The sequence below is a fragment of the Dendrobates tinctorius genome, unplaced genomic scaffold (genome assembly GCF_039654945.1).
Source record: "Dendrobates tinctorius isolate UK_male_01 unplaced genomic scaffold, ASM3965494v1 ptg000051l, whole genome shotgun sequence".
In the NCBI taxonomy this organism is placed as follows: Eukaryota; Metazoa; Chordata; class Amphibia; order Anura; family Dendrobatidae; genus Dendrobates; species Dendrobates tinctorius.
The window spans coordinates 23,864,021-23,876,370 of NW_027361719.1; the positions used below are offsets into that span (position 1 = coordinate 23,864,021).

Sequence of the window (12,350 nt, forward strand, 5' to 3'; positions counted from 1 at the left end):
AACTTCTTCTTTAAGAGTCTCCTCTTTCCTCCACTCATTACCTGTAGTAATGGCACCTGTTTAAACTTGTTATCAGTATAAAAAGACACCTGTGCACACCCTCAAACAGTCTGACTCCAAACTCCACTATGGTGGAGACCAAAGAGCTGTCAAAGGACACCAGAAACAAAATTGTAGCCCTGCACCAGGCTGGGAAGACTGAATCTGCAATAGCTAACCAGCTTGGAGTGAAGAAATCAACTGTGGGAGCAATAATTAGAAAATGGAAGACATACAAGACCACTGATAATCTCCCTCGATCTGGTGCTCCACGCAAAATCCCACCCCGTGGGGTCAGAATGATCAAAAGAACGGTGAGCAAAAATCCCAGAACCACGCGGGGGGCCCTAGTGAATGAACTGCAGAGAGCTGGGACCAATGTAACAAGGCCTACCATAAGTAACACACTACACCACCATGGACTCAGATCCTGCAGTGCCAGACGTGTCCCACTGCTTAAGCCTGTACATGTCCGGGCCCATCTGAAGTTTGCTAGAGAGCATTTGGATGATCCAGAGGAGTTTTGGGTCCTATGTCCTATGGTCTGATGAAACCAAACTGGAACTGTTTGGTAGAAACACAACTTGTCGTGTTTGGAGGAAAAAGAATACTGATTTGCATCCATCAAACACCATACCTACTGTAAAGCATGGTGGTGGAAACATCATGCTTTGGGGCTGTTTCTCTGCAAAGGGGCCAGGACGACTGATCCGGGTACATGAAAGAATGAATGGGGCCATGTATCGTGAGATTTTGAGTGCAAACCTCCTTCCATCAGCAAGGGCATTGAAGATGAAACGTGGCTGGGTCTTTCAACATGACAATGATCCAAAGCACACCGCCAGGGCAACGAAGGAGTGGCTTCGTAAGAAGCATTTCAAGGTCCTGGAGTGGCCTAGCCAGTCTCCAGATCTCAACCCTATAGAAAACCTTTGGAGGGAGTTGAAAGTCCGTGTTGCCAAGCGAAAAGCCAAAAACATCACTGCTCTAGAGGAGATCTGCATGGAGGAATGGGCCAACATACCAACAACAGTGTGTGGCAACCTTGTGAAGACTTACAGAAAACGTTTGACTTCTGTCATTGCCAACAAAGGATATATCACAAAGTATTGAGATGAAATTTTGTTTCTGACCAAATACTTATTTTCCACCATAATATGCAAATAAAATGAAAAAAAAAAACAGACAATGTGATTTTCTGGATTTTTTTTTCTCAGTTTGTCTCCCATAGTTGAGGTCTACCTATGATGTAAATTACAGACGCCTCTCATCTTTTTAAGTGGTGGAACTTGCACTATTGCTGACTGACTAAATACTTTTTCCCCCACTGTATATACATATATATATATATAATATATATATATATACATACATATATATGTATACAGTAACTATAACATAGAATATTCATGGCTTTTGAAAGGCGAGAAAATAAAAATAATATGTACTATTATTATTATGAACTCAAATTATTAAAACCAGTATGAAATTGTTCTGCTTGTTAAAATAGCCTGTCCTTGCAAAAAGTGCATGTGTTATTAATATCACTTTACTATAGTTTATTTATAAGACTTCCAAGGAGATAGCAGTGCAGGGTAATGGGGCATAGAATGCAGTACAAGTAACATTTATACATAATAGATAGCAGTATGTAGGGTGTAAAGAGCAGCCAGGCAGGAAGCAGATGTGAGCAGCAGGTGTGATGAAAACACGGGGTATTAACCCTTTCGTTTAACATTTTTTGCATAAAAATATATCATTTCAAATACTATCATATGAGTCATTATAAAAAAAATGTTCATTGTTTTATAGATTCCAAGGAGTTTTCATCATCAATGCCTTTAAAACGTAAGTAAAATGATAACATGTGATAAAAATTCAATTTCAAAGTGTGAAGGATTGGAGTGTAGAGAAATTAAATGGCTGCTATTCACAGGACCTGTGTTTTTGTTACTTCTACAGCAAGATTCTCCATGTAGGATGGCTTACACATTCACACAAAGAACATACAGTAGATATAAAAAAATGAACACACCTCTGTTAAAATTTCATGTTTTAGTCATTTAAAAAAATCCTACCAAGAAGAGTAATTTCAAAACTTTTTTAACATTTAATGTCACAGATAATCATGTACGTATCCATTGAGAAACAAACTGAAATAATTTTGAGGGAGGAAATAAGAATACCGAAACTAAAATAATGTGAATGCTTAAATGTGAACACCCTCTTAAAATTGGGGAAGTGGTTGTGTTCAGAATTATCCAGTAGTCTAATTTACCCCGTATAAAGTTTAAAATGTTCTAGTAGGATTTTCCTGAAATTTTCTTAGTTGCATTTTACAACAAAAACCATGAATTGTAAACAGCTTACAACACAGTTAAGGTATATCATTGGTCAAAGTTATCAGTCAGGAGAAGGGTACAAAACAATTTCTAAGACATCAAATCTACCATGGAAAACTATGAAGACAGTCACCAAGAAGTAGCCTGAATTTGACCCAACAGTGACATTACCTGAAAAAAAAGTTGATGAAAAGATAAGAAGAAAACTGGACAGCAACATTAAGAGTTGAAAGACAGAAGCCTTTTCTTACAAAGAAAAACAACCAAGCCTGACTGTTTTGTCAAAATCTAAATTAATTTTGCTAAAAGTATGTGTAAAAATGCATTATGGTCTGGTGAGTCCAAACTTGAACTTTTATGGCCATAATCCTGAAGGGTATGTCTGGCAAAAAATTCAACACTGCACATCACCAAAAGAAAATAACCACATGGAAGGATGGTGGAAGCAGCATTATGATTTGGGTCTGTTTTTCTGCAGCTGTAACTGGGGATTTTGATAGGGTGGAGGGAGTTATGATCGTTGCCAAATATCAGTCAACATTGCCAGAAAATCCTCAGGCCTCTGCTAAAAAGCTGATGTGGAATTTAATCTTTCAACATGACGATGACCCTAAACAAAACTCCAAATCAAGAAAGGAAATGGCTTCACCAGAACAAAATAAAAGTTTTGTGATGCCCTGCCAGAGAAGAAAACTGGATTCTATTGAAAATCTGTGGGTGGACCTATAAGGGGCTGTGAACAGGAGATGCCTTCACAATTCGAGACATTTGGATCACTACTTCAAGGAAGAGTGAGCAAAGATTACCAATTCTAGATGTGCCATGTTGATAAAATCCTACTAAAAAAGACTGAACAATTTCATCAATTGTAAAGGTACTTCAACAAAGTATTAGCTTAAAGGGTTGTGCAGCCTTATGATACTAGTCTGCAATTACTGTATATGACTTCTGACTTCTGAATCCAGTACTGCATTCTGTGAGGTCTCAGGAGTGGACAATTATGGAATTAGCATACAGCCTTCCACATTCCAGCTAGTCTGTGTCCAGCCTCAGTTAATACAAATGCATTGAGTGAGGCCACGCCCATCTATTTGTCAAATGACTGTATGTATGCAAATCACATACTTGCTGTCAGCGAAAAAAAGTGGAAGATCCAGCAATCACAAAATTCATTAAAACATCACATTTATATGTACACTCACTGGCCACTTTATTAGGTACACCATGCTAGTAAGGGGTTGGACCCCCTTTTGCCTTCAGAACTGCCTCAATTCTTCGTGGCAGAGATTCAACAAGGTGCTGGAAGCATTCCTCAGAGATTTTGGACCATATTGACATGATGGCATCACACAGTTGGCGCAGATTTGTCGGCTGCACATCCCTGATGCGAATCTCCCGTTCCACCACATCCCAAAGATGCTCTATTGGATTGAGATCTGGTGACTGAGGAGGCCATTTGAGTACAGTGAACTCATTGTCATGTTCAAGAAACCAATCTGAGATGATTCGAGCTTTATGACATGGCGCATTATCCTGCTGAAAGTAGCCATCAGATGTTGGGTACATTGTGGTCATAAAGGGATGGACATGGTCAGCAACAATACTCAGGTAGGCTGTGGCATTGCAACGATGCTCAATTGGTACCAAGGGGCCCAAAGAGTGCCAAGAAAAAATTTCCCACACCATGACACCACCACCACCAGCCTGAACCGTTGATACAAGGCAGGATGGATCCATGCTTTCATGTTGTTTACGCCAAATTCTGACCCTACCATCCGAATGTCGCAGCAGAAATCGAGACTCATCAGACCAGGCAACGTTTTTCCAATCTTCTACTGTCCAATTTCGATGAGCTTGTGCAAATTGTAGCCTCAGTTTCCTGTTCTTAGCTGAGAGGAGTGGTACCCAGTGTGGTCTTCTGCTGCTGTAGCCCATCTGCCTCAAAGTTCGACGCACTGTGCGTTCAGAGATGCTCTTCTGCCTACCTTGGTTGTAACGGGTGGCAATTTGAGTCACTGTTGCCTTTCTATCAGCTTGAACCAGTCTGCCCATTCTCCTCTGACCTCTGGCATCAACAAGGCATTTCCGGCCACAGAACTGCCGCTCACTGGATTTTTTTTCTTTTTCGGACCATTCTCTGTAAACCCTAGAGATGGTTGTGCGTGAAAATCCCAGTAGATCAGCAGTTTCTGAAATACTCAGACCAGCCCTTCTGGCACCAACAATCATGCCACGTTCAAAGGCACTCAAATCACCTTTCTTCCCCATACTGATGCTCGGTTTGAACTGCAGGAGATTGTCTTGACCATGTCTACATGCCTAAATGCACTGAGTTGCCGCCATGTGATTGGCTGATTAGAAATTAAGTCTTAACACACAGTTGGACAGGTGTACCTAATAAAGTGGCCAGTGAGTGTAGTTTAAAACATGAAAAAGTAAAGTTTAAAAAATGTTAGCGCAACGACCAAAATGTTTCGAGCTACACTAGCTCTTGCTCATGAGCTTGAAATGCGTCGACCGTTGTACTAACATGTTTTTTAAACTTTACTTTCTCATGTTTTAATCTACAAATAAATGTGATGTTATAATGAATTTTGCGGTTGTCGATATTCCCCTTTTCTCATGGTTCACTTGCTAGGGAAACCAGCCTGAAACCTCCATGCACCGCACCCTCATTCCAGGCATTTCTCAACCCGGTGAGCTGATTATTGCTTCATTGTGTTTTTCTAACTTACTGTCACGTGCCTACCCACTCCCAGTGCACATTGGAGACTTGTAGCCTAAGGTCGGACAACCCCTTTAAGGGTATGAATATTAATGCAGCCACAATATTTTGCTTTTACCCACCTGAAAAGATTTCAGTTTTCTTCTCAATAGATTTGTGCAGATTATCAGTAACATTGAGAGCGGAAAAAGTTTCCAAAATTACTCTTCTTGGTATGATTTTTTTTCATGACAAAAATCTGGCAATGTAACAGGGGCTATAAATATTAATATTTTTATAGGAAAATTAAGACATTGTTTGAAATTTAAGCTTTCGTAAAAAAAAATAATTTCCAATTTTACCTTACAGGAGACATGCATGACTTTTTTGTGGGCTTAATGGGGAAGAGAAATTTACAGACAGGTATGTCTTTATTTCCATAAAACTAATCCAGTCTATACAACTATAAAATTGTGTCAGCATGTTACATTTTCATCCCACAAAGACATACACATATAGGGTCTCTCTTTGCAATATGCCACATTTAGAAACTAAATCTCATAACAGGAGGAGTAGAAACGGTACCCACATGAGTAGAGATTGTGACATCCCTTGTAATAAAGTGCTCCAAGGTACCGAGAACAGCTCGCCACATCATATCTCAGCAGATTTACTTATACATTTTATTACGAGACTTGCTACAACAGTGATCTTTGTGATGCAAAAATCTCATTCACACTTCCAAAATTTCTGATTCTATCAGTGTTTTCATGGACAGGACACAGATCCATTATATTCTAAGTGGCTGTTCTCATGTCTGCTTTTGATACAAGTCGCAGATTCAAATTTCCCATGCAAGTCTACAAGTCCATGAAAACTCACTGACAGCAGACCGTGACTGCATTGATGACAATACAATGATGATGTAGTGGATAGGAGCTGTTTTGAAATTTATGTATTTATTTACATGAGAAAATTAAAAACACAGATGGTAAAAACTGACACTGACCAAACACTGATGCAATTCAGAACCAAAACACTGAGGAAACTTGGACCACTTTTAATACATACAGTAGTTACATACATGGTTAGCAAGGCCGAAAAAAGACATTTGTCCATCCAATTCAGCCTATATTCCATCAGGATAAATCCCCAGATCTACGTCCTTCTAAAGAACCTAATCACTGTAAGATAAAATATTGTTACACTACGGGAAGACATCCAGGCCTCTCTTGAACTCCTCGACTGAGTTCGCCATCACCACCTCCTCAGGCAGGGAATTCCAGATTCTCACTGCCCTAACAATAAAGAATCCTCTTCAATGTTGGTGGAAAAACCGTCTCTCCTCCAGATTCAGAGAATGCCCGCTTGTGACTGTCACATTCCTTGGAATAAACAGATCCTCTGAGAGATATTTGTATTGTCCCCTTATATACTTATACATGGTTATTAGATCACCCCGCAGTCATCTTTTTTCTAGACTAAATAATCCTAATTTTGCTAATCTCTCTGGGTGTTGTAGTTCCCCATCCCCTTTATTAATTGTGTTGCCCTCCTTTGTACTCGCTCTAGTTCCATTGTATCCTTTCTAAGCACCAGTGTTCAAAACTGTACATAGTACCCCATGTGCGGTCCAACCAGGGATTTGTACAGAGGCAGTATAATGCTCTCATCATGTGTATCCAGACCTCTTTTAATGCACCTCATGATCCTGTTTGCCTTGGCAGCCGCTGCCTGGCACTGGCTGCTTCAGGTAAGTTTATCATTAACTAGGATCCCCAAGTCCTTCTCCATGTCAGATTTACCCAGTGATTTCCCATTCAGTGTGTAATGGTGATATTGATTCCTCCTTCCCATGTGTATTACCTTACATTTATCATTGTTAAACCACATCTGTGACCTTTCGGCCCAAGTTTCCAACTTATCCAGATCCATCTGTAGCAGAATACTATCATCTCTTGTATTGACTGCTTTACATAGTTTTGTATTAACTGCAAATATCGATATTTTACTGTATAAACCGTATACCAGATTATTAATAAATATGTTGAAGAGAATAGGTCCCAACACCGACCCCTGCGGTACTCCACTGGTCACAGCGACCCAGTTAGAGAATATACCATTTATAACCACCCTCTTCTTTCTATCACTAAGGCCTGTTTCACACTTCAGTTTTTCACAATCAGTCAAGATCCGCCGATCTGCCAAAAAAACGGATCCGCCATTTTTATTTGCGGATCCGTTTTTTTCCCCATTGACTTTCATTATCGGCGGATTTTGACTGATGATCGTCCGTTGCGTCCGTATTTGTGCGGATCCGCCAAAATTGTGGCGTCCGCTAAGATAACCGAACGGACCATGCAACTTTTTTTGCTTTCCGGATCCGTATTTTCCCCTTTTAACCCTGAATCAAGTGTCGCTGCTGGATGAAAATTCTCTCTCTTTACCTGCTTCCTCCATTTCTGCCCGATCTCCCCATTTCTCGCATCGCCTGATCTCCTCCCTCATGGCATCGCGCGATCTCCTCCCTCATGGCATCGCGCGATCTCCTCCCTCATGGCATCGCGCGATCTCCTCCCTCATGGCATTGCGCGATCTCCTCCCTCATCGCTACTCACCCACATTCCGTGAGATGATCGCTCACCGCAGATGCCCGCTCCCTTCCTGATACCACTACATCCGCCGGTATTAATTTTTGATTTTTTTTTCCTTCTTCCCCAGGGACGGTTCCTTTAAATTTTTACCATCGGCGGATTCGCTGTCCCCCGTTTGTCAGTCCGCCTGCGGATCCGTTTTCCGCTATTTTGGCAGATTTAGACTGACAGGAAAAACTGATGTGTGAAACAGGCCTAAGCCAGTTACTTACCCATTTACACACATTTTCCCCCAGACCCAATATTCTCATTTTGTGTGCCAACCTCTTGAGTGGCACGGTATCAAACGCTTTGGAAAAATCAAGGTATACCACATCCAATGACTCACCTTGGTCCAGTCTATAGCTTACCTCTTCATAAAAGCTGATTAGCTTGGTTTGACAGGAGCGATTCCTCATAAACCCACATTAAGCAAATTGTTGACGATTTCTCGGATTGAAGAACTGCTCCATGCATGTACAGGTTGCATCTGTAGCCTGTGCATAGATTTTTTCCAAAGCCCTTTCAGATATCTGGAACATTCACAATACCAGTCTGCAAGTTCAGCAATTGAAAAGGACATTTTTCCCAGTATACACTTTAACACAAACTGCCAGAAGCTATAGAGCCCATTCATGTATTTGCATTTCATGACTAACCATGTATCAGGATTTTTGTGAATAGTTTTTAGGAAAACGAGATAATTCTTTTAATATTTTAATATATCTAAGTATTTTTTTATATGCGGAACAGAAGACAATTCTGTTTAGATACCTTATTATTTTCATATACTTATCACTTAAATCTTTAATATTTCAAGGCAACCCAAATAATGAAGAGAATGAAGCTGAGCCTGATTCCAGGTACTCCTCAAAATGCCGAATGAAGTAAGTATCTGCTCAGTTATACAGTATATTAACCACAAAATACAACAACATCCCCTATAGAGCCAAATGAGCAGAACGGGAATCAAAAGAGTTTTTGGGCTAAAATATTAAATTTTATTAACAAAATATGTAAAAATAAAAACATAGCATCACTGCTAATGCAGGTGACACAGGGCATAAATACATAACGAAAAAGCACCTTAAAAAATCTCATGTTACCAATGAATATAATATAACACAATGACTCAAGCATGTATAAGCATAACCCAACCCCCTATGAGTTTAACCCAATATAGGTAAGTAAACCTCTAGTGAGGGAACAGGAGATATTAACCATCAATGAAAGTCTCAAATTCACTATATAATTCTAAAAATGGTGTACAGTAGCATTTAAAGAGATGGCCAGATGGTTTATGTTACGTGTTACAGAACCACTTAGCACCCAGAATATGTTGTGCAGTTATATGGATGTATAATAGGTTCTATGAGAGATGCATGTCCCTAATGTATCAGCATTCCCCTTTTTGTCCACCCTCCCCCCACCTTTGCATTTTCCACTGTAAACATCCGCAGGCTCCGGCCACCTGCTGCTTTTGTAATGCATGTCTGGCCTGACGCTTGTCTATTGGCCGGCCCACTGTATCTGTGTGGTATATTCTGTGTCCTGTGAGTAAAGTGTTGTCAGACTGGAAATACATGGAGAAGCAGTGATCTTTTATATGCGCCCATGCACTCAGAGGAATTCCAGCCAGCGTCATTCATTCAGACTCCAGTCAACGCAGAGTGGACCTCCGAAAACACGGGGTGGTACTGAAAGAGGTGCCCCAGCTTGGTAGACCCAGTTACAATGGTGGCAGACAGCGGGATTTGATACCCCTTCTACAGGAGGAAAGGAATGAATGGAAAATAACTACCAGAAGTTAAAGAGGACTATATTAAAAGATCTGGTGGAAGCCTGAGAGTTGATCACCAGCAACAAAACAAAAGCGGATTTGATAGCAGCCATCATGGAACACGACAGTGCAGCGCCCCCCAATGTGAACGTGGAGGAGACCGAATTCCAAAGGAAGGTAAAGAACAGACTGGCGTTCTATGGCCCAAACCCTGCGGTAGAGATCATACGAGAGGTGATGGCTGATGTGCGTACTGATCTGAAGGAAAAGATAGCCGAGCGGACCAGGATAGAGCTAGCCAAGATGGAGATGGCAGAGCGGACCAAAGTGGAGCTGGCCAAGATGGAGATGGCAGAGCGGAGAGAGGAGAGCCAGCGAGCAGGGGGAGCTCTGGCCTTCGACCAGGTACCTTCAACAGTAAGCCACAAAAAGATCCAGTACAATGTCTTCTGACAGTTGGGGGAGGCAGAGGAAGACATTGATGGCTTTCTGCAGGACTTTGAGTGGCAGTGTGCCCTTCATCAAGTAAAGCCAGAGGAACGGGTTCAGATTCTGGCCAGCAAGCTGACAGGCCGAGCAGCAGACGCCTATCGCACGGTACCCGATGAGGACTGTACGGACTATGAGCGGATCAAAGAAGTGATCTTGGCCCGGTATGCGCTGACACCAGAGGCCTATCGCCAAAAGTTCCGCGGACTTATAAAACACGTAACCGATACCCACGCTGAATGGGCCTGTAAATTACGGCGGTCACTGCTACAGTGGGTACAAGGGAGCCAAGCAACCACTAAGGAGGACGTCCTCCAGCTATTCCTGTTAGAACGATTCTTTAATGGACTAAAACCGAGACACAGGAATGGCTTCGGGACAGGCAGCCAACGACTCTTGAGGAAGCCGCTTGTCTGGCCGATGAACATCATGATGCCAGGAGGCCGTAGTTCTCTGGATCAAAGGTGGTCACTAGGGGCCCGCCCATGGACCTGGAGGGCCCAAAACCACCGAAGATTGTAGGGGGATCAGCTAGAAAACCGGCCTACCACAGTCCCCCTGGGGCGCGATGCCACACCTGCCATCAGCTGGGCCACCTGCAAAGACAATGCCCCAACCGAACTTAGCATACCCAGTGGCCAAAGGCGGGAACAGCTACCTTCAGCCGGGCTGCTGTACACTGCTACCAAGGCGAAGCTGACCCAGCATTGGGGGCTACGACTAACCAAGGGGTGGAAGAGATGGAGGAAGTGCTGCATGAAGTGGACCCCGTGCAGGCAGCCCGGGCAGATAATCGACAACAGCATCGACAGGTCGTGTGGGTTATGGGAAACGTATGCAGGGACTAAGAGATTCCGGAGCAACTTTGACCCTTGTGAAGCCTCATCTCGTCTGGGACCAAGAGAAGACGGACCGGACAGTGGCAGTCCGTGTAGCAGGGGGAGCTATACATCGACTACCCACTGCCAGGATTCACCTGAACTGGGGAGTCAGGGATGGCCTTGTTGAGGTCGGCTTGATGGAGGATTTGCCTGCAGACGTCTTGCTGGGAAATGACTTGGGGCCCATTTCTGCATTCTCGGTGGCCCCTCAGGCTGAGACCTATCCTGTGACCACCCGGAGACAAGCTCGAGCTGCGGAGGCGGAATCACACTCAGAGGAGGCCCAGGTAAGACATCCCAGCCCTGCACGTATTCCCATAGCCAGACACATTTCTTGGGCCACCCCAGATGAATTTAAGAGGGAGTTACTTGAGGATCCTTCATTAGAGAGATATCGTGGGAAGGCACAGGAGGGGAGAGGAGTACTGGAAGGGGAACAGCTTGTATGGAAGCAGGGACTCCTCTACCGGATCACAGAGCAGCACCACACAGGGACGAGCCCCACTATAAAACAACAGCTGGTAGTTCCCAAGAAGTATAGGCAGGAGCTACTGCGAATCTCTCATGATATACCCTTGGCCGGGCACTTCAGCGTCAGTCGCACCAGGCATCATCTGACACAAAACTTCTTTTGGCCGGGAGTAACCTATGATGTTCATCAGTACTGCCAGACCTGTGACAGTTGTCAGTGCATTGGCAAGAGGGGGGATTGATGCAAGGCCAAATTACGCCCCCTCCCCATTGTGGAGGAACCATTTAGCCGAGTAGCGGTCAATCTGATAGGGCCATTAGCCAAACCCAGTCCGTCGGGGAAAAAGTGTATATTGACTGTGGTAGATTATGCCACACGGTATCCAGAGGCGGTTGCGTTATCTAACATACTGGCAGAGACGGTGGCGGCCGCCCTGCTCCAGGTTTTCTCACGGGTTGGATTTCCCCGGGAGATTATCTCGGACCAGGGTACCCAGTTTACAGCAGAGGTGACCAGCCAACTGTGGAAGCTGTGCGGCGTAAAGTCCATTAGAAACGCACCGTACCACCCGCAAACCAATGGGTTGTGTGAACACTTTAACGGGACATTAAAACAGCTCATTGGGACTTTTACCAGGACCTACAGGGACTGGGAAAAATTCTTGCCACACCTCCTGTTTGCTTATCGGGAGGTGCCCCAAGAATCCACGGGGTTCTCCCCTTTCGAGCTGGTATACGGGAGACGGGTAAGGAGACCCCTAGACTTAGTGCTGGAACACTGGGAAGGGGAGGGCCTCATAGAAGGGGTACCTATTGTACCCTATGTGGTGGAATTCCAGGACCGCCTACAGGAGCTGACTCAGGCTGTACGTGACAACATGCAGGCGACCCAGCAGCGCCAGTGCATATGGTACGATCGGATGGCCAGAGAGCGCACTTTGGAAATAGGACAGAAGGTCCTGGTGTTAGAGCCCACTAAGCAGAATAAGTTTCATGCTGCATGGCAGGGGC

At 43.6% G+C, this 12,350-nt stretch overlaps 1 protein-coding gene across 2 annotated transcripts in view; it reads left to right on the forward strand.

Moving 5' to 3' along the window:
- TAC3 (tachykinin precursor 3) overlaps positions 1-12,350 on the forward strand; it is a 211,697-nt gene that overhangs the window by 172,796 nt on the left and 26,551 nt on the right. For both annotated transcript variants that reach the window (XM_073576858.1, XM_073576859.1), the window contains exons 4-6: positions 1,852-1,887; positions 5,455-5,508; positions 8,539-8,605. In XM_073576858.1, the coding sequence (XP_073432959.1) occupies positions 1,852-1,887; positions 5,455-5,508; positions 8,539-8,605 (157 nt within the window). The remainder of the gene's footprint in view (positions 1-1,851; positions 1,888-5,454; positions 5,509-8,538; positions 8,606-12,350) is intronic.